Source organism: Lygodium microphyllum, chromosome 2 (assembly GCF_053477565.2).
Source record: "Lygodium microphyllum isolate KBCC chromosome 2, Lygodium_microphyllum_v1.1.10, whole genome shotgun sequence".
In the NCBI taxonomy this organism is placed as follows: Eukaryota; Viridiplantae; Streptophyta; class Polypodiopsida; order Schizaeales; family Lygodiaceae; genus Lygodium; species Lygodium microphyllum.
In genome coordinates this window covers 131,387,778-131,413,966 of record NC_141136.1, presented here as the reverse complement: position 1 = coordinate 131,413,966, position 26,189 = coordinate 131,387,778, and the positions used below count along the sequence as shown (strand labels likewise).

The window sequence follows — 26,189 nt, the reverse complement described above, 5'->3', positions numbered from 1 at the left end:
CTCCCCTTCTTGTTTTATATTTGTTATTTTTTGGAGGTACCTTATAGGGAAAATTTTGTATTTTGCCTTGGGATATTTTATCCCATGGGGATTTATTAATAGAATATTATTTTCTTTGGAAAAAGCTCAAGTTTCATACTTTAGCTTTGTAGTCAACACTATATTATGCTTTTTTCACGACATGCAACTATACAGTGAGAGGTGAAACCTTTTGTATAGGTCATCTGATTTATAGCTTGTGATTTTCAAATTGTTCTCTTGTTATTTTATTGCCAATAGGTTTTCAAGCCCCACTCTGGCATATAATCAGTGCACACATATGCTAATCATCCTTGATCAAGTATCTTGTTATTCAGGCTCCTCTCATGCATAAAATTGTTAAGCTCTAAATGGTCCACAAGAAATGAGAGTAGTGCCAACCTAAGATTTAGATGTGTTCTCAATGAGAAGGAATATTTGTAGCTCAGTATAAAATTCTGTTTTGCAGGCCAAGGCTTTACTTTGGCGTGACCTCTTAGAATCACAAATAACCTGCATATTAGATGAATGTGAATCGTCAGAGAGTATAAGGAGGTATATTTTTGAAACTTGGATGTGGAATTGTACTGTTCTCTTCCTACCAAAACTAAGTTTCAAGATTTAGTATTGTGATGCTTCAAGGCTGTTTTTATTATTTATGCGCTGGCCTTGGACCGAAAACATGCCTATTGAAACTAAGATTCAGGCTTAAAAGCTCTGTGTCATGATGCTTTGAGGCTGGTTTTATTTTTGTGATGACCATGCTATAGCTTCTAAAAACATGTAGTTAAAGAAAAAAATTACACTGTTCTGACATTAATTGAGCTTAATGTTCAGTGCCATGATCCTTTCAAGGATATTCTGAGTAACATGATGACAATGATACTGTGCTTACATAGATAATGTAGCTTCCAAAGCTGGGCATTAACCAATCCATCACTTACCTGTTAGTTATTTGGCAAGTCAGTTTCAAAGGATTTCTTCATTGTGTTACAGACAGATTGTTTTCTGAAAAAATAACTTTCTGATTAAAAACTGCAAGGATCTTTTGAAGATGACCCTCTCTTTTCTTCAAATCTCCATTAGGTAAACTCCAAGTACAAGTTTATTTCAAAGTGCACCAGTCACGCTTGATTTACTTTTGCAACCTCTTGACTACTATTCTTTGGATTCCTCAGATACCTCCAGCTATATATGAAACTGGAAGATCAAACTTTGCATTGTGAAATTCTACTGGACATGTATTTGAATGCCTTCTTGTATCCTCAGTCACTACATACAAGGAGATCGAATTTCTTTGCAGTGAATGCTTTTCCTTTTCTGATTAAACAATTGCTACTGGATAGATCTCATTCAATTAATCAATTTCTGAGTCTTAACTAACAAAAGATTTGCTCAGGATCAATGCTTCACCACAGAAAAAATATCTGTGCTTATTTCAATAATGAACGACATTCATTCTCAGGCTGTTGGTAAACTGCTTGTTACCTTATCTTTCTTGTAAACATATGGTAACATTCTTTCTCTGCAAGCAAGTGTACAGGCTAGCAAACAAATCAAGGAAGTGTAAGTGCTCAATAGTCTGGTTGATGCTGAATTCAATTCAAATCATATATATGCAAGGCCTCTCAAGGCAGTTTGGGGGGATGGGAGAAAGAATTCATGGTGGAGTGTAACACCACTGGGGTTTGCTGTCCTGTAAGATGAAAAACAGGCTATGGCAACCCAAGTGTGAAGGAACTACTGCTGAAGCTCCATTAATGGCAAGGTCGTCCTATAGCTACTCCTTGCAGCAGTGGAGCGAGTGAATGGGTGGGAGAAATAATTCATGGTGGAGTGTAACACCACTGGCATTTTCTGTCCTGTAAGGTGGAAAACAGGCTATGGCAACCCAAGTGTGAAGGAACTATTGCGAAGCTCCACGAATGGCAAGGTCTCCCTATAGCTACTCCTTGCAGCCTTGGAGGGAGTGAATGGGTGGCTAGAGCTTTGTCAATGTGGCATATATTGAAAAGCTTTCACCACTAAAGACCAATTGGCAATAGGCCCACCAAATGTGCCACCCTTTAAGGCTGCCATTCCAGAGTACGCGTTCGTAGTTGGTGATCGTCTTCCTGGACTGTGGGACTATGCCACGGCCCTCGACAACTGTCCTTCACCTTTAGCATACCTTCGACATCCTATTGTCTGGAGGAGTGCATTTCGCTCCCTCTACAGTGCAGGGTTCCTATAGGTGCTGCAACTTGTATCATGATAGTACAATTATCTTCAAAGCTTCAGCTTCAGTCTCTGCTGTATCAATTTTGTTCACTTAGCATGATGCAGTGCTTCATCATCTTCTTTGTGTTTTCTGAGTTTCCCTCCTCTCTCACTGTTTGCCATACAAACTCTGTGTTTCTCCCTGCAAACCCTATTGTCTCTTTGGTTTGCTTTCACAAGTCATTTCTTGACATGCTATTAGAGCCAGAGGTGCTTAGAGAGCTGTAGGTCCAAGAGGCCACCTCTGGGAGCTACCCATCCTTTGTTATATTGGAGCCCTAGATACTTCTTCAGCACCACCAGTGGCATTTCCTTTGTCTTTAGATGTTTTGGAGGCCATGATCCATGAGTTTCTTGATTCCCTATCTCTCTCTGAGGGGGATTTAGTGGGGGCTCATCTTTCTTCACCTTTTGAGGGGATCCCATTCCCTGAGCTCAGAGGGGGTCCCTACTCCTCTTGTGGTTCTTCACACACCCTATACCTTCTTGGGATGGTTGACTTTCATGCCATTTGACCCACCCATTGATTTTCCTTCCCCTTTATTCCCAATGATATCCTAGATCTACAAGTTTTTTCTTATTCGGGGCTTTGGATGTTTCAACCATGGCTTGGTGGCAAGGCCTACATATACCTTCCAGCATGGAGTAACGGAGCTTGTGGCTTCTCTCTCAATGTTGAGTTTTGGGTCCTATCAGCTCATCATTACTGTTCTTCACTACAGGTTACATTATAGGTGGAATACTAGGATTTTCAGGTTGGGTGGTCTTCTTCTCTCTCTCACTCTCCTCTTTCGTGCTCCTTTTTGGACCTAAGAGGAGGTGTTCCATATCATTTAGTACCATTTCCCTCCATTCTTGCTTTCGGTTTCCATTTATAGCCTCAGCGACTTCCGAGAGAGTCCAAGCACCACCCGAGAGCCTTTAGTGGGTGACACTCTGGATAGTGTATGCCTATATATATGGCATTGACTCCACAAGCGACTTCCAAGAGAGTCCAGGTACCACCCGAGAGCCTTTAGTGGGAGACACTCTAGATAGTCTATGCCTATATATATGGCATTGACTCCACCCATTCATCTATCCCATATTCATTCCTTCTAACGTTCTGTCACTCTCTTTCTCTCCACTACTACTTGCTACATCTTTCCTCGCATAGAGGCATCCTATCTTCCACACCTTCTAGGCTGCATTTTGGATTGTAATTCTCTTCCTCCACTTGGCGGCCTTCTCCACCACTTGGTGTTGGATCGTACTTGTGATTTTGGTTGTAGATTCTCTTCCTCCACCTAGTGAGCTTCAGCTCTCTTGTATTAGCTTTGGTCACTTAGCATGATTCAGTGCTTCATCATCTTCTTCTATGTTTTCTAAGTTTCTCTTCTCTCTTAGTGTTTGCCATACACACTTTGTGTTTCTCCCACAAACCCTACTGTCTCTTTGGTTTGCTTTCACAACAGTCATTACTTGATATGGTATCAGAGCATACCTCTTTTCTTGATAGGTGACATATACTAAAAGGATCTCACTATTGAATACCAATTGACCGCAAGCCTTCCAAATGTACCACCTGTTAATAGTTATATGTGTCTTGCATAGTCATCTCTTGATTGTGATTCTCAGTCTCAGTCAGATGGGGACATTAGGAGCTTTGACATTCAATCTATCATGTGTTTTGATGAAGGAGGGAGCTCTTTCTAGAGCATGCATTACAATGCATCTCTTTTTCAGTTGGTTTAGGTGTGTTCACACTTGCAAAAGATAGTTTCCAGCCCTTTGCATTTCTTTTTCAGTGGTGGCTGGCGAGCTTGTTCATACTAGGCTGGAGGTGATCTTGATTAGTATGCTGTGATCAGCATTTTCTGGCTGCTGCATAATTTATCATTTTTATGCAGGTCACCAGCATTTTGGCATTTTCCCTAATCAGGTTGGCCAATTTTTGGGCTTCTCTGCTATATATAGCAGTTTTGGTTGTTGGCTGCATCGAGTGCCCTCGATGATGCCTTCGGCTGCATGCAGGAACTGATGAATCCTCTTTATATTCAGCTTTCATTCAGTTCAGTGCAGATTTCTCTTCTTCCATTCTCATCTTTCATTGCAGTCTCTCTCTTCCCTTGTCTTTGTGTGCTTGTGTTTCCTCTTCTGTTGTGCACTCTCACATGGTATCATCGCCAAAGTGGGGACTTGGAAGTTCTATGAAGAGAAGACCACACTTTGCTTGCTCTTTGGAGCAGATCTGCCATGAAAAACATAGATTTTCTGCCTTATTCAGGCCTATTATGAAGTGGCTCCATTTCGGAAGTCCTACATGTTCTGGACTTGGGCTTCCTCTCAGCCCTTGACTCAGTACCCGAGTTGTCTTCATTGAGCAAGGTGTCTTTGTTTAGGATTTTTATGCACGAGCCATTCTAGCGATGTGTTGGCGAGAGAGACAAGGTCCTTTGAGGTAGTCTTCCATAGCTGCATACATTTCTGATTCTACACCATCTATTCCACAAGGGGACAATATCAGCGATGTGGTTGTGGATTCCTTGGCCCCTTATGTTTTAGAGGGGGATTCGTGGGATTGTGAGGAGCTTCTTTATTGATGGGGACTTCATCAATGGACCTCATTAGCATTGGCACTTCTTTTGCCACCCTTTTTTGTCTTTTTTGGCCCTTGCCACCTCAACAAGTGTTAGCAATCATATGTGCCGTGCACAATCATCTCCTACCTGTGAGCCTCAGTTTGAGTTAGATGGGGACACTAGGAGCTCTAACATTCAGTCTATCATGTGTATTGATGGAGGAGGCAGCTCTTTCTAGAGCATGCATTACAGTTCATTCCCTTTTCAATTGGTTTTGGTATGTTCACATTGGTAGAAGATAGTTTCTAGAACTTTGCATTTCTTTTTCAGTGGTGTTTGGAGAGCTTGTTCACACTAGGCTAGAGGTGATCTTGATCAATATGCTGTGATCCGCATTTTATCTGGCCACCTGAATTATTTTATCATTTTTATGCAGGTCAGCCAGCAATTTGGTATTTTCCTTGATCGGGTTGGCTAGTTTTTTGGCTTTTATTGGATGCTATCACTATGCTTTTAAGTTTTCAGCACGTTTAGGGGCTCTCCTCCATCTTTGGGTGGTGCCTTTCGTCATTAGCTTAATCTAGTGCCCTCGCTGATGCCTCGGCGTGTGTGCAAGGACTGATTAGTCCTCTTTGTATTCAACTTTCATTCAGTGCACTACAGATTTCTCTTCTTCCATTCCGTTATTGCATTGCAGTCTTTCGCTTTCCTTCTCTCTTCTTGCTCATGTTTCCTCTTCTATTGCGCACTCTCACACAGCCATGTAAGGTTACCAATAATCTCCCATATCTCTAAACATGATGCAGTAGGCTCTAGTACTTGGCAGCGAGTTAGAGCCTCTAGGCCCATAGCGACACATAAGCCCCGCAGTGATAAATATCGTGTCATGCATCGTTGGAGTATGCTGTAGGTTGGAGTCTCACAAGACAGTAGACAATGCTTCGGGGTCTCCATGCAATATTATGGGCAATGTCGGCAAACCCCCTGCTATATCTTAACCAACCAGTTGTCAACTTCTAGAAACATTTGAAACTTTGCGGCAATGTCTGCTATGTGCATGGCTCAATCCATGTTTATGGCAACCCCAAGTGTGAAGGAACTCCTACTGAAGCTCCATAGATGACGAGGTTTTTCTAAAGCTACTCCTTGCGATCCTCCAGGGAGTGAATGGATGGCTAGAGCTCTACCAAGGGGGCATATACTAAGAGGGTCTCATCGCCAAAGATTAATTGGTAGAAGTAGGCCTTCCAAATATGTCACCTTGTAAGGATAATCTCCCATACCTATAATCACAACACGATAGGCTCTAGTACTTTGTAGCTAGGTAGAGTCTCTAGATCTATGGCTGCACACAAGCTCCTCGATGATGAAGATCATGTCATGCATCTCTGCCTCGTAGAGTAGATGACATTGGTAACCCGTTTGATTGTCAACAAAAAGCACCTCAAGTGACACACCCAAGGCTAGGCTCTTCTTGACAGAGTATGCCACATGCCGCAGCCTCACAATACCATAGACAACGCTTTAGGGTCTCCATGCGTTGTTATTGGCATTGCTGGCAAACCTCTTCCTGTTGCATATCAACCAGCCAGTTGTCAACTTCTAGCCCCCCATGTGGCACTAACCAGAGGAAGTACGAGATTCCTCGGCCGCCAACTATCCCATACGTGTGTCCAAAAAGTACATTTGAAAGGATCCATGGTGCTATGCTTTGCCCAAGGGCTCAATTCATATAAACTTGCATCAAAACATACTTGCCAATCCTCCAAGGCTTAGTCGTCGCAAATCTTTAGTCTTAAATATCTCCAACATATCATGGTGTCCGACTTCCCTTGGAGTCTTATAACTTGGATCCTCCTCCAAGGGAAGTTGGGAAAGCTAATCCCTTTTACCAATTGCTAAGTAGTCACCACCGGGCACGATGATGATAATGTTTTTTTGCGGGAGGAGGGTTTCCTTTGACTCTACTTGCAACTTGGATGGGGATACCTAATAGTGAGAACTAGATGAACCATTGATAGCTCTTGACTGCATAGGCTCACAAATGGGACACGCAAGTTGCTCCTACGGAATCATTACATCAATCTCCAACTATCTAGCCTCTACACCTTGCTTGCACCCCATTCAAGCTCCCCCAAGTCCATGCAAATATGTTTCCAAATCCTCACAGAGTGGTAGGTTGGGCCTCCCATACAACCCACTAAATGTGTGTGTGTTGCCAAGCTATCAATCTTGGACTTGCAAGTTCCAGATGGCTATTTATTTATCAATCTTGGGCTTTGCTTCAAAATCCTTTATAGACTTTACCAAACTTACATAGAACTACAAAGGTAAGATAATCTAGGGAGAGTGGTCTGTGCCATGGTAATGATCCATCTTAAAGATGGTCTCCAATTCCCTCTAAGAGGGGACAATATTCCTAAAAGCCCTCTTGGAGGAGAATTGAGGTTTTCCACCTGGTGTGAGTCCTTGGTTCACCAACTTGTCCAAAAGGGCTTGGCTCTAGTCCTTTGGATCAATAACTCATTAAGAATCCCCAAGCCTCTCTCCGAATGGTTTCTAATCATGGTCTACAAGGCCAACTTAGCTTGGGGATCCCTAGACCCAAGAAGTTTAAACCAAGTATCATAAAAAATAAATATAAGATGGACAGAAGCATTAGAAATAACTAAGCCATCACTAGTAGGACCTAGTTGACCACTAGAGGTTGGTCTGCTAGGGAGAGGCAAGCTTTTCTCCTATAGGTTAGCTTTCACTAGATGGAATCTAAAATAGATATAATTGGGCTGTTGTGATGTCTAGTCCCACCTAGAATCCAAGGTATTTGAGCGATTTCTTCTCCAATCATTCGAACTAAAGATAAGACTTTTGTTATTGATGAGTTTGCTTTAGATTTAAAAACGATCAAGTTCGAGCTACTATCAAAGTTTCCTAAAAGTGACAAAAGAAGTAAGGAGATAAACAAATAATATATTTGACTTTTGAAATTGGTCAATATATCTTGCTAAAATTTAATAAAAGCAGGCTAAAACAAAGCTTCAACTATAATTCATATTTTCCAAAGCTCTCTACTAGATATTTTGGACCCTTCAAAGTTGTTGAAAAATAAATGAAGTTGCTTATCAACTTGAGTTTCTTGCTCATTGAAAAATACACAATGCCTTTCATACAATTTTACTAAAGCCTCACATAGTACTAGAACTAGAGGAATCCATTACTAAAGATTCTTCAAAAGTTGAAGAAACAAAACAACTCTTAGTACCTAAATAGATTTTGTTTAACAAGGATCGAATCATAAGAAGTGGCCTTGTGACAAAAAAATTCTTGCTAAAATTAAAGAATTTATTTGCAATAAATACACAATGGGTAGATGAAAATTTTATGAAGGACTACCTAAACATTCTTCGGCTATATGAAGAAGCTTTTTAGTTGAGGATAGTTAAATAAAAGTCTGAGTATTATCATAACACAACAAAAAAAGAAATTTTATCATTTCTATTATGTTGTATATTTAATCATTATTAAATGTATTTTCTTTTCACTTACTAGATTTTAAAAAAAAGTACATTAGAGCTAGCAATTGACGAGTAGTCATTACAAGTTATAGTGGACACACGTAGTGGATTAAAGAAAAGATAATACACACTTTTACCCATATGACTTGATTAGGTGCTTATGACTACATCTCAAGCTTACTTGGGTCAAGCTTATATATAAAAATGATTAATGCCTTGAAGTGTGGGCTAGATTTGCCAAAACAAATTGTTATAATCAGCAATATGGAATGATCATGAAATGTTTATACTGTGTATATGTGTAGGTTGAAAGCTTAAAATGCACATATCTTTGTATAAAAGACTTGTATAAAAATTTCAAAATTATATTTTCAATATACTCGTAAAGAGCTTTCAAATGGCATCTATATTGCGGGGAACCCTAAATTTTAGACATCCCTAAATTTAGGATATTCGTAAAATTTAGGTCCCTTGGATTAGTTTAGAAATGCTAGTTCTAAAAAAAGGAATGACATTCTAAAAATAATAAGTTTTGTATGCTAATAGTATTTACTAAATTTGATTGTTTCTGTTTTGGTTAGTATTCACCCCAAAAAGGAAGGCCATAGAGAAGAGAAAAGTGTCAAGACGCTCCCCTTTTTGCACTAGCTCTCTTCTTTTCCCTGTAAAGAGAGCTCAGTTTTCTTGGCTGTAAATTCTTGCACAGTAGCTAAAGATAGCATAAAGTTAGCCCCATCTATCTATATTATCATTCTCCACTCCAGCACCATCAACTACCTCCATATTCCCTATTCTTTTACTGCTATTTCATAAGATAGCAAACTTGTAAATTCATTACAGTCCTTTTTTCTTAAGCTTTGCTTCAATTTCTAAAACAAGAACCAAGCCATATCAATGTATTGTTGATCAACAATGGAGAAAGGCTGATTGCCCTCTTTCTACTCATATATTGTAAAGGACTCTCTTGTTTTTATTGCATAGTAAGTGAGGTAGGTGTGTATGTATATCTTTTCACGATCTTGTGAGAGTGAGAACTACTTCGCCTCACTCTCTGCATGAAAGCCATCTTCAATCCTCAATCTTATCTTTATTACTTTTACATTCCCATGGCTGTAAATTGTTGTATTCAGCTTTAAGTATTTGTTCTCTCCATTTCTTGAAACATTAAATCTTGAAAAGAAACGAATAGTATAATTGTTGAGAGTACTATGTAGTTTGGGCCGTTTACATGGAATTTGAGATAGTTTGCAAACGAATTTCAAATTGTAAGAAAATTCTGTGATAGACTTTGAGCGTACATTTTGAGACGGGAAATGACTTAGGGAGAATATCCCAATGTGAGCTTTCTGCAGCATGTGGAAGCCTTAAGGGGAATCTGGGTCTTTTGGATGGCCTATACTAAAGCTTCTGAGTGTTGGGTTAGAGACAAACTCTTGTTTCTAGTCTCAAACCCACCAACAGGGCATCTCCCTATTCCTCTTCTTCAAGTTAGCATGTGTTCCTCCCCATGACCAGAGAAAATCTTGAAAGTCTCAAGAAATATTTTTTGGGGTTAAAGGAGAATCTAGTTCAGATACCCTGTGAAGGTGGGCTTTATGTTTATACTAATTTAACTTCAATAACAACGTATATATAGAAGCAACTGAAAAATAAATAGAGTTGAGGCATGAACACTAGCTATGGGGGTTTGGTCCAAGTGTAGGGCTGTGGATTCTGCTCTTCATACTCCAATTTAGCACATGGGTTGGGTCTACCTCAACTAAGATTGAGCATGGGTTTCTAATCAGTCCATGCAAGAATAGGGCCCAGCTCATTTTAGTTCGAGCTCGAGGTTCTTATTCTGATTCTGTTCTAACTCAATTAAACCCAAGTCTGGATCCATCAAACCCTTTCTGTTCTAACTCAATTAAACTCGGTTTTGGATCCAGCAAACTTTTCCAGATCTTGGGTGTTATCTAGCTTTGGCCTTATCCCCATTCCTCTATGTTTCATTCCCAGCTCAATCAGACCTAAGTTTTGGTGTTGATTCTATTACAGAGATCGATAAATTTCCATTTAGTGAGAAAAACTTGTGTTCAGGAAACAAAATGAGTAAGCACAAAACGTACCACATACAGATATTGACATTGTGCAGTATACTTGATGCAACTTAACATTCCTCCCTTCCCCACTGGCCGAGAAAAGAAGTCGTTTCAGCCATGATGCTAGCTTGTTTTTGTATCTTGTTGGGGAGTTCTCGTTGGTCGCTGGGACTTTCTCATAGTCTGATGGAACTTTCTTACGTAACAGAGGGATCATTCCACAAACTAGATAGAATATGAAGGCAAGAATAAATTACAATCAATTTTCTGAAAGAGGAGATGAAGAGGTTGAATAGTATTATGATCCTTTCAGTATCACTGGATATCATGGTTCCAGTGCAATCAAGCTTGTGTGTTCATTTGGCTTGTGAGCCATCCTATTTGAGCTTGGGAAAAATGCCAGCATGGACAAAAAATATGTTAAAGAGTATAATCGGCCCTTTCAACATCATTGAAAATCAATAATATGGCCAGGTTGTAGCTATCACATTACTGGAAGGTATATATTGCCTTTCATGCCAACTTAATAGAGCTGTTTTAAAGAATTCTTGCCAACAAAATGCTAGGCAGCTTCTAGTTGCTATATCAGTGCAGACTCTCAATTTGATCATGTAGTCTTTATTATAAAAGGAAGTACAACTTCCGATTATAAACTGATAAGCAGGGTTTTGATGAACTGTCAGCAATATATACTCATAAATGGGTGGATGAAGAGGAGCCGAAGGATTTTATGACATTTTACACTCATGTGGATGACACTGTTTTCTTTCTTACTGTTAGAGTAGGCTTTTAACTTATTGCAACTATTTTTTGAAACTGTTTGATTTTAAAGGTTAAAGAAATCACCTTGATGTTTCAGGTGAGTGCTTGACTTTGGAAAGGAGTTGGGAAAGAACCAAGGGTCTTTTGCTCATGCACAGTGTGCACAGACCACCATTCTCAATTCAAATATTTTCTTGGGCAGATCTACAAGCTATTACAAGCTATTTCCTCAACACGTAACTGTTCTACTGCTAGATCAGACTTTCTTTCTTCACGTGCACATTATCTATCTGAACATCAATTGACATTAACAAGTACCTTACCATCGAAGCAGATATTACAGACATTACAAGATGTACCAGCATGCTTTCTGTCCAACTTTGGTTTTAAATCTAGAGATGTATAAGGATGATATAGAAACACCTCCCAACCTGCCAGCACTAAATGAAGCAGTCACTCAGGAGCAATGGGATGCTGAGCAAGAAATATTGCAGAAAAAGAAGGCAGTAAGACATCACTGAGTGACCAGATTGCAAATTGCAAAAATCATCCTACAACTTCTATTATGCTGAGTTGTCTACATATGTAACTTGAACTACCCGAAAAGAAAAAAAAGTAACATGGTTGCATTTCCCTTTTCTTAGGAGGAGGAGGCAAAAAGACTAGCAGATCAGGCATTAGCAGATGAGGCTGCTATGCAGGCTAGTATAGAGAAGGCTTATAGGCGTAAGTCCCATCTCAAAACAGTTGCTGTAATTCAGTCTTATTTTAAAGTAATGCATGAGGATGTGCTCTTTGTTTTCTTAAGGAAAAACCTTTCTGTTGGGCAACAGACAGCTGTTTAGTCAGTAGTTTTCTTGTTGTAAATTAAAATGGCCAGTTGAAGAAATGAACATCCTATGGCAAGCGAAACAAGTCTAAGAGATCACACCAACATCCCTCTGCAATACAGAAAAAGGCGAAAAGAAAGGTGCTGCCAGGCTGTGCCTGCTTTCTGAGTAGCATCCTCATACAAAAATGGGGGCAAGGGGAAAAACCAAACCATTGATAAGACTTGTCTTGAAATGCAGATGAAGGTGTCTTGGCTTTGCTCACCCCCTTTTGTCTTCACAAAGCTTCCCCTAGGGGTTCTCAACTAGTGGATAATATTTGTTCAGATGACTAAAATAGTCTAAACTGTAGAAATCTTCTGCTGCTCAGTGCTTGTCCATATCTCTCATGTTCTGGACATGCCAAGCCATTATAGGCAATAATCTCCTTTTTGACAATGGCAGACTCGGTCAGAAATTTGGGCTGGGAATGAGAGTCATTATCTAGATACTTTGATAGTAGTTGCTTGGATAATACTTGTAGCCTAAGGCTAGCCAAGGCTCCCACAGTAGAGAACCATACCACTACTCAAATGGACTATTCTTTTTTATTTCGAGAAACTAAAGTTCTATTGATAATACCTCGGAGAACATCCCCAAAGATAAAATACAAAGTACAAGGAATTGTGTAAGGAGTATCTAAGTACATCACAAATACAATGGTTGTGTGAACAACCAATCTGGTGGACTAATAGTATGAGACCATCTGAGGGGCAGTATGGAAAAAGGTGCCTGAGTCCCAGGTCTGTAGGAAGGCCTCTCTCCTCCTTCTCATCCTCCTAGAGCCGATATGCATCCTTTCCCATCTCTTGTGGACAATGAGGATGATCTTTGCCCAAGTCCTTGAAAAATTCTTCACTGTGGATAGGCTGCACCTTGCAACCCAAATGTACCAGGGTATAGTACTAGTAATCGACTTTCATGCTTGACAATGTCCATGGGTCCATTTGGCCTCTGAGTAATCATTGGGCTTGTGAGTAATCTAGAGTGGAGATCTTGCTCAAATGCTGTCAAATATTAAGGAAAGAAAGGCTCCCCTGAACATCCTCATAGCCACATACTAGACCTTTGTTTGTGACACAAGCTATAGCTCCCTAGGTTGTCACCATGGTCTCTGCTATGCCATGGAATATCATATTGAGGGTTCTCCTCAATACCTCCTGAGCTTTGGGACAATCCTGTAGGCAATGTCTTTGTGTCTCCTCTAGCTTACACATCTCATGCATGCCATTGGGTCATGCTATATCCAAGCCAAGCATGATTGCTAAAGCCTAAGCTCCTATGAGCTAATAGCCATAGGAAGAGAGATGTCTTCCTAGGCCTAAAGTTGCGATCGAGCCTCCTCAAAAAATATGATAGCAAATGGTTTGAGATTCCTTGTCACAAACTGGAGGTGGCTACTAGCTGTGCTCTACTCATGCTTATTTGTGTCCTTCCTAGCCTAGTATAGCCAAAGAAGGCCATGCCACATAGCCTATGAAGGAATGGATCCCTCCACACCCAATCTCCTAGATTCCATCATAATTTTTGGGAGGCCTCCTTCGATAAGCCCAATATCTCCATCCATCTAATAGGCAGGTGGCTAGATCTTCGTCTAGGTCAATGTTTTACTTCCTCTTGTAGTGTAACACTACTTGGATTCTCTATTTGGAGCATCCTCCTCTGAACTATGTCTAGTCCAAGTCCTCTTGGAGGTAGCCGTTCTACTCAATCATAATAGTGAATGTCCTGTCTCTGCTAGTCAGAATGACTGCTAGAAGGATGTTCTCTTTGGAGAAGCAACCAACCTAGGCCTAAGAAGTGTCTATATTCGTTTGCCAATTGGGAGGTACTCCCTCTGTCATGGCTAGGATTGTAGCCCTGGCTCTCCTAAGACCCTATAGTCTTTGCCTTGAAATCTCTCTTGTGCTAGCTCCTAAAATGCGAACCAATCTCCCATTGGAGCAGCAACGTGTATAGAGAAGCTTACTTAGGATAGGCAAGATGTCTGCCAAAGAGAGTGGCCAGACTTTGATCTCAAATAAGAGAAGAGCTCTAGTACACAGTTCCATTTTGAGAGTCAAGTTTACTATTTTTCAATCAGTCTACTAATCTCTTATACTTCCATTTTCAACTTTGTAAAGTTGCAAGCCTAGTTGTATGGCACTCACTACACCTAGGGATCCTCAAGCTAGGTACGTTCATGATTATGGTTGGTTGGATCCATCTAACCCCCTAGATCTTTTCCTAGGGGTTGTTGACCCGCCTTGGTTAGACATGTCTCCCTAAGTTACTTGCATTTTTCACTTCTTTATTTTATTCATTCAGTGCCTACACATCAACTTGAAAGCAATTTAGAAAGGAACAATCACCAGGAAGACCAAGTACATCAATTATTAATTGCAATGATCCAACAAAGAACCTTGTTCTTCAAGAGCTCATTGGATTGGACTCCAACACATTTGTCCATCTTCCCTTTGTGGGTTTTCCTATGATCTTCTTCAACAACTTCCTTTTCCCTCGATGACAATAATTCTTCCCATCTTCATCAGTTCAAGTTACCTTGCTTTATCAACCCTCATTACACAGAACCCATAGAGCAGTGTTCTAACTAAGTATTAGCCTATGTAAGGATGTGCATTCACATAGTATTTGCATAATAACCTATATATAGATTTGGGTCTCTAACTATGGGACAACACTTCAAGTTTGTTGAGTTCGACCCATCTCCCAAAACCAATAACAATATATGTCATGTACACGACTGAAGACTAACACTCACCCCTAGGAAGTAAATATGCATGAGATTTTTCTTTACAAGAATAGAAGTATATGAAGAATTACGAGTTTCTACAATCTCCAGTTTATATTTCATGATCATTCTAGTTCTGTCCACCAAAAGGATTAGCAGTCAAACAACAACAACACCGACTTTTATCAGTTTTGTTACCAATAATTATCTTTATCACATGCTACCTTTGATGTGAGTGCCATGGGATTGACACTCGTCCATGAGAGAAATGAATATTGATGGTAAATTGTGAAGGAAAAAGTCAATGTGCAAGTGCCAAATTTACTTTTGGAGTTGTATTATTTTTGGATCTTTAGTGTACTATTTCTAGGCATAATGGATACATAATAATTATTGATGTATTATTTTGTGAGAGTCGAGATTACTCCTATGCACATTATATTATTTCTTGAAATTGTCTTTGGCACGCCCATAATTGTTGTATGGGTTGTGCCCATGAAAATGTGATTAAAATAGTCCAAGCTAGGTCCAATTAGGCTGAGCTAGAAACATGCATCAAGGAGGACTTGCCAAGAGCCCATAAAGTGGCTAGGGCACCCTAAACACATGTGGAAATCCTAAAAGGAAAAGTGGGGTGCAAACCCTAATTCGCAAGGGGCCTAATCCTAATTCTAATTTGGTTTATATAAGGGTGGGAGATCTCAATTGAAATCATCCATATTGGTGCCTTCATGCTATTGAAGCTTATATCAATGCAATCTTTGAGCAATCATTTCTTAAATTCTATCATCTCATGGAGTCGTGTCACTATTTTTGAGAGTGAGGGAAAGAGAGAGATTGAGTGTCTGAGTTAAGTGAGGGATTGGGATTAGTGAAGTTCTTAACCATCTTTTTTCTTTTCTTCTTCTTCTTTCTATTTGGTAAGAGGTTTGAGTTTGAGGTTATGCATGAGGTTGTGAGATGACGAGGAAGTGAGGAATTTGGTGAGGTGAAGCTCTTCTCTATATATCATTTTTCTCCTTATTCTTCTCTATCTTCTTCTCTCGACATAGGCATATTTGCTCCATATTTGATGGTGGATGCAAAGGAACGAAGGCATTGGATCATAATGTTCGGATCATAGAACCATGATTGTGCCCTCAAGGTAAGATATCTGAGTTCACTATACCTTGAAGTTATGTTCTTGCTCTCTTGGGTAGGAGAGAAGGATGCATGGTTAGTTAGAGCAGAGTGTTGAGATGGCTAGGTGAGAGATAGTCGTTTGAGGTGAGTTGTAGCTTTTGAGATAGTCGAAGTCTTTCCAAATTCTTGACTATTGTATGTTGAACCCAACATGGAGGATGTATTTGGGATTGTCACTTGATCATAGACAAATCACATACTTATGGGTATAAGGACTTCCATGGGAGCATGGCCTTTCACATGTCATATCAAGAGTTTAGCCATTTCCACTCTTGACTTTTCTTAGATGAAGTGACTATTGGACATCATTGCAAATGGCACCTGGAGATGAACTCATCGATGACATCAAATTTTTATAACTTTGAGCAAGATGCATGAGGTTAGATTAGCAGCACATGTCTACTTCTAAAACCTCATCCTTATATGGAGAGTTCATGCTTTCTTAAAGGCAAATGGGAGAGATTATAGGGTGATTCAGAGTGCATGAGTAGAAGGTGTGATGCCTTCTTATACACTCCGATTTTGGCACGTTCTTCCACTTAGAGAAACCCATATGGTTTGGCATTGTAGACCACTCGATTGGTTAACTTATTAGCCTTGCATTAGACATCGCCCTTGGGTAGATAGCTGGAGAATTGTTGACCTACTTGAATTATCATTGAGGTGTTATTTGACATGGATATGGCTCTGCCTTCCTTAGGTTGATATGATCTTGTGCTTGTATAGGCAATGGTCTCAAGTCATGCACTTTGCTTGTGGATGGTGTTTCATTTGAGAACTTGATTTAGGACCAGTTGTTGAGAAATATAATCTCCAAATTGTACAACAGTGTAGTGCAATTGGTTGAATAAGCCTTTCAGCCTAGAAGAAAGACCAAATCTGGGAAGTACCACCTGAGAGACCCTGTGGAGGACATGGCTATGTATATACAGTAAATATTTCAAATTTTGAGGTTAATTGAAGTGTGGTTTTTCTCCTCAATGTCGATGTTAATATAGGCTTGGTGGATCATCACAACTCCATGCTCATCTAGGATGAGACTTGGTGGATGGTGTAGACCTTGCATCACCCTTGGCAGCTTGAGTTCCGCAAGTCACACCTCCAAGTGAAGAGGGCAATTCAAAAAGTATGCTGTACTATGATGTGCAACCATTTGAGGAGGAAACTTCTCCGCCCTCTAGGCAAGGAGGTGTGGATAAGTTAAATCAAAAGTGCAATTATATACTCCTTTATGAATCTAGCATTGCTATGAAGCATTCACTTTTTTTAATTGGACAAGCTCCCTTGGGGTTTTCCCAATCCTAATTGGAGCTTTTCACCATCGAGCTAGTTTCAAGTGTAGAACCTCCCTTGAAGGGACCCTACTACATGAGCCAAAAAGATCTGGAGGAGCTCATAACACAATTTGAGGGTCTCTTAGAGCGGCGCTTGAGGTTTGGTGCTCCTCTATTATATGTCAAAATAAAGGTTGCTTGAGCTTGTGTATAAATTACAAGGCTCTCAACAACAAGTTTAAACTTTACCTTCAAGAGCAAGTTTCTCTTCTTGTGGATCGTTGAGTTTGTTGGATGAGCTAGTTAGGGCAGTAATTTCAAGCAAGCTGGACCTGAAGTCAATGGCTACTTGCAAATCAATGCCCCAGAGGACATTCACAAGATAGTGCTCTAGACACCTTTTGGATTGTTCGAGTTTGTGGTGCTTCCTTTTGGGCCGTCCAATGTACTAACATACTTTTCCGAGCTCATGGCATGGGCAATGCAGCCTCATTTAGGGAAGCATGTTATTGTTTTCCTTGATGAGATCTTGGTTTTAGTAGATTATAAGGGGAGCATTTAGTAGAAGATATATTATTTATTGTGTTCTTCTATGTACATCTCCTGCTCGTTAGCCTTAATTTGAGTCAAATGAGGATATTGCAAGCTCTATCATTGGCTAGTCTATCAGTCTATCCTGTGTGCTAGGGTTCTCGATTTTAGGCAGATTACATGGGAACAGGGTAGCCAACAATCTATCTGATCCATCTAGTCCGTGGACTTAGTACGGTACTGAACGTACACAAAAAAAAAGTCAAATAAAATCCGATGTTTTGTATAGTCATTAAAAAATACATAGAAAATTAAGGGTTAGACTAGTGAATATTACTTGTTTTAACATAAGAGTGGCTGCCAATGAGATGAGAGTGTCACAAGCATTATTTAGATTCCAACCAGTACTAATACAGTTTACAAACTGCAAATGCCTTTGTTTCAATTTTCAACAATAAATCATGAACATGATGAGAGATTGAGATAAAATGTAAATCCAAGACTCTAGTCGCAAGTAATTTCCAAGATCCAATTTCATTTATAAGATTGAAAACATGTACAATGGATAAAAAAAGGAAGCTATCTGCAATGATGGATTATGATGCATGGATCATGGTATGGCAAGTCAGAAGTGCCAAGTGGCAAGTACAAAAAGTAGTAGATACAAAAAGAAACTAAAGGCGAAGACCTAGGGTGAGCTATGTGTAATGTGAAGGTTTCATGAAGAGGCTTAGGCATAGTGATAGGGGTAAGAATATAGAGATATAGGTAGAGGCAAGGAAAGGGAAAGAAGAGGAGGTAAAGGAAGAGGAAATAGAAATAGAGCTACACATGAGGGATGAGACACAAGAGGAAGAGGAGGATATAGAGGTAGAGAGAAGTGGATGGAGGAGATCTAAGAGAGAGTAGAGGCGCTTGTAAGAGAGGTAGAAGAAGAGGAGGTGGTAAATGAGGTATGGGTAGGGGCCAGTGAGTATAAAGAGGAAAAGGTTAAAGCCAAAAACCACTTTTCTTTTAACACCAACTCCCCCTAAACAAAAGGACATATCATACTATATGGATTTGTCCACAGATGGAATGCAACCATGCATGGGAATTAGATTTTCTTCTCCTTTTTATCCACTAGTTCATTTTAGTTTGTTCACACTACACACTGATCTCACTGTCTTCATCTGGGCAGCCATTTTCAGCTGGCACCATACTTTTGGCATTGGGTATAGCCTAGTCATGCTTCTATTGCGCATATAAAGGTAGTCCAACACCCATGCCTCTATCATTTCTTGATCATTCCTTGATCATCATTTTAGCCATCATCATTTTCACCCATCTTCCTTAGTCAAATTTTCTACCATCAATCAGGCACTTCACTGATGCACCTCTGCAATGTGTAAGGGCTGATTGTGTACAGTCTTGTATCCGTGTTCAGATCAATGTTGCTATCATGAGAACATGTATTTTTGAAACCTCACTTAACATGTGGATTAATTTCTAATCACATGATTAAGTAAATGTTGCACATGTGAGGTGCAACTGGGGTTAAAGTAAACTTACGAGCCCGGGATCCAAAAAAATCACGGGATGTCAAAGGCAAAAGTTGCTATAAGTTATGCCGCATAGGTACTTGCTAGTATCTGGCCTAGGTCATCCATTTGGCCATAAGTGTCAGTTGGTAACACTACAGAAGTGGTGTTTAATGGTACCTAACACCAATCTGATGGTCAAAGATGGCGCAGAGACACTTGGGAATGGAAGTTGCCTAGCCAATTTAGTTATTGGCCACTTAGATTATTTTTCAGTGCACCGAAATAATTGTTAGATTAATTTTCAGTATTTTAAGGTGAAAATTAAAAACGTCTTTAGAGGCTGGAGAGAGGCATTTATATAAATTTAGCTTGCAAGAGAGAGAGAGGAGAGACTGCTAGTCTGATTTTGCAGCCATTGGAGGACCTTTTGAGGCAGCGAGGGGCAAAAGAAGACCAATCAACAGTAGAAGACAGCATCTACAGGCTGTTGAGGTAGGGCAGCAGCAGTAAATGATTGATTTTCTTCAGTTCTTTGCATCTACATGCTGTTGTGGCAGGGCAACAGCTGCATTTGACTGATTTTCAATCATTCTTCGTGACAAAACTCTGAATTTTCTCTCTCTACAGCTTTCCCTCGTATCTCCCAGCCATTTCACAGCCTTGCTCCGAAGATCTCAGCATTTGGACCCTTAGAGGCTGAGAAATTTCAGATTTCTCAGCTGTAAACCCTAATATGCAGCAGAAATTAGGGTTTAGCAGAAGCCTCGAGAATTGTACTAGGAATTGGAAGCTCCAAGACTTGGATTGAATAGGATTGAAGCTGTTTTTAGCCTATCCAAGTGGAGGCACCAGCAAATAATTGAATTTGGGACATTTTCCATTTCCATCAAAGCGGGTGAAGGCCAATTGATTGTCCGAACCAAGGGGCAAATCGGATTAAAGACTTGCTAGTGATTCATCACAGCAAGGGGAGTTGGAATACCGAAAGGGATTTGGAGAATCCCATTGTAAATCAACTTATTCTTCAATAAAGCTAAAGAGATACTGAAAGGGGCGCCAATTTTGGGGCCAATCGGGTGTGCATTGTCCAAGATCAGTAGGTAAATGTGTATTTTCAGATTTGCATTTATTGTTTGCTGCTGTAGTTAAGTTGTAATCAGGAGTTTACCACCCTATCCGAGGAGGAAGGTTGGTTTTAGTTGCACCTCCACAATGTGCCGGGGCTGATTGTGTGCAGCCTTGTATCAGTGTTCAGATCAGTGTTTTCTCTTTGCATTTCTTCACTCTTCTCTTCTCTTTGTATCCATGCTTTTGTTGTGCACTTTCACATGGTATCATGGCGAAATACAATGTCAGAGAGCCCTTCTACTGCAGCGTTTTCAATCTAACTTGCTGCATATGGACCTGTACTTTCTAGCAACCTGTGTTGAACCCCTTTGCAGCTTTTTTCAGTCTCATTTCTGATGTTATCAGAATGTAGGTATTTTCCAAGGAGCAATAGGTCGTTTTCATCATTTAGCAGGTCACTTTCATCATTCTGCAGGTTTTCTCCCCAAAATGCCAACGAGTGTCCCTCATCAAGAACACAAGCTGTTGTAGCCTTCCTAGCAGTTGTTTTGTCTATCCAGGAAGTCGCCTTCACCCAACAGGGCCAGTTGGCACCAAAACCCAAATTTTGGAGCAAGCAGCATGCCATTTTTACTCTTTGGAGGCAGCTTAAGTCAAAACTCAGCAGTGAGCAGAGTGCCATCCACTCTAGGAGTCAGTCCCCATCAAAATGTAACATCTTTCCTTGATATTTTGCAGGCCAAAGGATAAAGATGGTAGATAGGTATGATTGGTAAAGGTTGGATCAAAAGGGCATCCCAAAGTGATCATGACGAGTGTGAAGACTAGTTGTTCGACTGCCATGACCATGAGGATCATCATTTTCCCACAAGATTACCCTCGAGATGAAGTTTCAATAGCTTTCTATCTTAGATCCTTTGACCATGAAGAATCACATCACAAGATGGAGGGGATTTATAATGAGCTTGTATCCCTTGGTTAGCACGTCGCCTTGAAAGACTTGGTTGTGACTCCTCTATCACATGTACCATCCTCAAAATACTATGTCTTCTACACCAATCCTCTCATTTCTTGTGCTTGGGACACCCTCTCAAGGTAGGAGTTAGTACCCATGGTACTTGAGCAAGATGACTAACATCAAGAGACACGATTTATTCATTGAGCCTTTGTGGCCAGCACATCAAAAGATGAGAATAGTAGAAGAAAGAAGGATAAATTGGAGTCATCCTCCTAATTCAATTTTGACAAAGAGGACAAGCATGAAGGGTTTCACAAGTTTCCACATTGTGAAAAGACCTCACATACTAAGGAGAAGTGTTGAAAGAAGTATCCTCACCTTCATCTTCGTGTGAAGGAGCCTACCTCTTCATCCATGTCTGCTCTAGCCATTACAACCTTTGTTTACATGCATCAGATGGAGGACTCTCCTTTGGCTATCTCGTCTTTCAAGATGCCTAGCTCGTGGATAGTGGTGTTTTGAGTCACATGGCTTGCAAGTGTGATTGACTCCAAAACCTCATTCCCGTGAATGTACGTCACCGTAAGTGACATCTCATCCATGCATATCAATGGTATTGGTACCATCCCAATTCTACTCACTTGTCCATCTTGAGGTTCTATAGCAAAGGTCCTCCCTGTTTTGGGTTTGGGATTTCAACTCCTGTCAGTATATGGCCTTACTCATCTTGGGACTGGGGTTACCTTCATCAACTTGGTGGTCTTTGTAGAGGATGCTACCTCAAGAGCCATTCCTTGGACAAATTGTGAGGAGTGTGGGCTTTACTGGCTCCATTCTCCTTCTCTCATGTAGGGTCCTTCTCAACCTCTTTCCATTGCCTCACCCATCAAGCTTCTAACCATCCCATAGGTTCTTACCCACACCCCCCTTCCCTCGAACTCCCTATCCTTTTTAAAGGGGAGATCCCATAGCTATGATACGGTTGTGGATTCCCTAGCCTTTATATTTGTTTCAAAGGGGGATTTCCTGGATCATGAGGAGCTCTTTCAAGGATGCACATCTTCATAGTGCATTACATTATGGACTGGTTACTTTCCCTCTTCTCTGAGCCACCCTTTATTGCTGTTAGCATGCCCATCCCCTGCTATTTGGCCCTTAATGTCTATCTTTGTGATGAGGAGTGCTTTACAGTGCCTTCAGTAGCTCCTTGCTATTGCCTTTAGCATCTTCTTGCTACCCCTATCAACTGGTTAGAAGGGGTCATGCTACTTGGTTGGACATCTTCATTGATTAAATTCATCAACATACACGGTTCAATCTTCCATTGGAGTTTTTACTTCTTGTGCTTTTGACCACACCCAAGATTTGGGAAGGGGGTGTTAGTAGGCATGCTATTCATTTTTTTCTTGTTGCTTGTGAGCCTCAGTCTGAGTTAGACAGTGACATTGGAATCTCTATGTCTCTTATAGTTTGTTAGTATATCTTGTGTGTCAGCCTTCTCCATTTCATGCACATTAGCTGGAGATGAGGGTTTCTTCTTGATTTCATCCACCACTTTATTCAGCATGTTCACAGTGCACACTGATCTGTTTAGTGGAGTGCATTTGTTGTTTAGCCACATGGGCAGCTGGGCAGCAACTGTGTTCATCTAGGTGGGCTTTCAGCTGGCACCTTCCTTTTAGATTAGGTCAGCTTGTTCATGCTTTGATTGCCTAGATATAGGCAATCCCACACCCATCCCTCCATCATTCCTTGATCATCATTCCATCCATCATCTCTCTCACTCATCTTTTGTCATCAGTCCAATACCCTCACTGATGCAGATCGGCAGTGTGCAAGGGCTGATTTGTGTGCAGCCTTATGTCAGTGTTTAGGTCAGTGTTTTTCTTCTGTTTTGCAAAAAGAGATTCTGCTGTTGCAAAGAGAACAAGCTTTTGTTTAATTGGAAGAAGTGCATTCTTATTTGAGGCACGTTATTCTTGAATGGGTCTTGCCTCAAATGACTAATCAACTCATGTTTTGCTAATATACTATGATCTGCAGCCTAGGCCACCAAGTAGCTTACAAAACCTCACCTCTTGGGTCATAAACCCTTGCCTAACCAATGAGTAACCCTCACATAACCAGTGAGTAAGATAACGTCATCTAAGTAACAAGTCCTAGTATGGATCCTGAGATGGTCAAGGGGAAAATTGGATGTGCTTAACTTTTTAAAGGAGATGACAGAGGAGCTTCTTAGGTTTGACAATGTTCTACATGCACTTTGTGGAGCAATATGCAGAGTGTGGTTCAATGTGCACATATGACAATGTGATTGGAGAAGGGGATTCCACCTTATAAAAAAGCTAAGCGATGTGTAATGTGACTTATTAATTGGAGTTACGTCTAATTGGAAGATGGATATAATGTTTTGTGTTAGTAATCTTGTGATACCATGGTAATACTCCTAGTGCAATCTTATGTTTCATGTTAGTAACCTTATGAAACCGTAGTAATACTCCTACCCTAGATTAGAAGGAAGCAGAGTTAGTGGATGTTGCTGGACCTTAGGAAATTTTGGTGGCGGACGAGGTATTACTTACATAGGTACCAGAAGGATATATGAGGAAGGAACTCTATTGCTAAAGTTCAAGGAGTACCCCACGTGTGAAGTGTAGTTGGAAGGGTCTCAATTTGGCAAATTGCATTTGCTATGGGCCTACCAATAGGCCATGTGTTTGGGGACAGCCACAATGCTAGTGCGAGAGAATGTAATAGACCTAGGCACCTATTAGTAGTCATGTGTGACTTGTGTGGTCATCTCTTGCTTGTGAACCTTAGTCTTAGTCAAATGAGAACATTAGGAGCTCTAACATCATATTTTTTTGTCATTTTATGTATTTTAGACACTTTAGATGGAGAGCACATTTGTGTATTTCTTTTTGGGCATTTTTGGCTATTTTTAGGGGTTTTGCCATTTTTTACCTATATATAGGCTGCATGCCCTCCCACTCTCATTATCCATCATTGATCCTTTGTGATTAGCTAGCCCTCCTCATTTTCTTATCCCCCTGTTGTGAAGGTATGCTAGGGTTTGCACTGAGGAAACACAGCATGTATAACCATGAGTGAAACAAGAAGACTCAGATAGAGACAAGTAAAACTCAAATCCTAAACGCAAAATGCAAAAAATCAAAACTCAAACACAGAGACAAGAAAACTTTGAAGTAAATGAATATAAGAGTGTACAGAATGCCCAAGGGCAGAGCAATGCAGTATTGGAGAGTGACATCCACCGAAGATGGATCCTAGGTTGTGATCACCAATCGGAGAGTTGGAGTGTGGGGAACACCAAACACTGATCATACCAGTGTCAGGGAATTGAGGCGACAACAAGAGAGGTGTTTGCTGATGTAGACAACTTGCTGGACAACAAAAACGCAGGTACTGTAGTAGTCGCCTGGTGGGAGAGATGGCAGTAGCCTATCACTTGGCAGTAGATGCTGAAAATGCAAGTTGATCAGGTGCTATGATGACATAGCAGATGGAGACATCTAAATAGCAAGGCGATGGCTGAAAAATAGGTTACCTAGGGTTGTTGGATAGTGATGGGCTACAGTCGGTGATGGTTGGACAGCAGATAATAGGTAGCTAATGACTGAAATCTGCACACAGTAGAGTGAGAAACCTACACAAAAGGATGACGTTGAATGGTAGGTAACTTGTCTATTTATAGATGTTGAAGGGTAACCCAAAAAATTAGGGTTTTGGGGGACCATTGAAACTCTCTTGAACCGTGTACCAAATTTGCATTTTTCATTAGTTAGGTGTGTTTTAGGGCTGTTTAAAAATGCTAATCAGCTGTAAAGCGTGTTTTAGCTTAACACCCTCTCTCAGGCCCAAAACTGACCATAAAAGAGAAGGTCGACAATGTTTTCCCCAAGGTGTCCCACCCCAAAGTAGCCAGGGCATTGGACAAAGGGTGCATGTGGATTGCCCATGGTCTACCAAGACTACAGAGGCGATGGTTATCTTATCAAGGAAGTCCAAGTAGTCAGCCTAGAGAGGACAAGGCATCGAACAAAGGGTGCTCGTCGGCTGCCCAGTGGTCTACCAAGCCCTACAAAGGCGGATGGAACCACATTGAACTTTTAAAAAAAAAAATGGAAAGTTAATTTTAGGGGTGGCGGCTGATTAAGTGACAGTGAGCCAAAAGACGAGAGTAGGGATGGTGCATCCAACACATCACAAAATAGTATAAGCTGAACCAACCACTTGAGGATGTCAATGAGGAGGGAAAGGTGATGAAGTATCATGTAAAGAAGGATGGTGGTGTAATTTGTGGAAACAACTTAGGATTCGTCTAGTGGTGCTTTGCACAGTGGGATGCATAGAATGCTACATGCCGAAGAATGCTCATGCAATAGGTGCCACTTGGACAGTGTCCATCGTGGAAAAATTGTTCACTTGCCCAAGTGCCTTTGTACAAAGATGATGAAATCATACAATGCAAAGGGGAGGGTACAACGGGGGGAGGGCCGATGTTGAAGACAAGTGCGGTAACTTGTCGAACACCAAGAAGGATAGGAACTCTCTCTCAACCTAGATATTGATGCCGAAGGAGGAAGAGGAGCCTAAGGATGTTGGTCTTTGTGTGGTGCCGAGAACCATATGGATGAATATGATGAAGCATCCCTACTAGAAGAGCAAGGATAGAAGTCACTACCACCCATGATAGCATTAAGAGAAATACTATACAATCCACTGCAGGAGAGGAAGCCTCCATGCTGGTAGAAGAGAAAAACTCCAAGTAGAGGGAACTATGAAAGGAATGGCATGCATCTTCTTTCTCCAGCGTAGGAAGGACTAGTATAAGCT

General features: G+C 40.6%; 1 protein-coding gene across 4 annotated transcripts in view; it reads left to right on the top strand.

Moving 5' to 3' along the window:
• The window catches only part of LOC148040333 (uncharacterized), a 101,572-nt gene that overhangs the window by 44,807 nt on the left and 30,576 nt on the right, over positions 1 to 26,189 (top strand). For 2 of the 4 annotated variants that reach the window (XM_087666516.1, XM_087666510.1), the window contains exons 3-8: positions 488 to 573; positions 1,197 to 1,277; positions 1,408 to 1,490; positions 11,294 to 11,432; positions 11,531 to 11,702; positions 11,841 to 11,922. In XM_087666516.1, coding sequence (XP_087522642.1) covers positions 488 to 573; positions 1,197 to 1,277; positions 1,408 to 1,490; positions 11,294 to 11,432; positions 11,531 to 11,702; positions 11,841 to 11,922 — 643 coding nt within the window. Of the gene's footprint in view, positions 1 to 487; positions 574 to 1,060; positions 1,105 to 1,196; positions 1,278 to 1,407; positions 1,491 to 11,293; positions 11,433 to 11,530; positions 11,703 to 11,840; positions 11,923 to 26,189 lie in introns of those variants that run through there. The other 2 variants (XM_087666512.1, XM_087666519.1) reach the window with 2 other exon arrangements.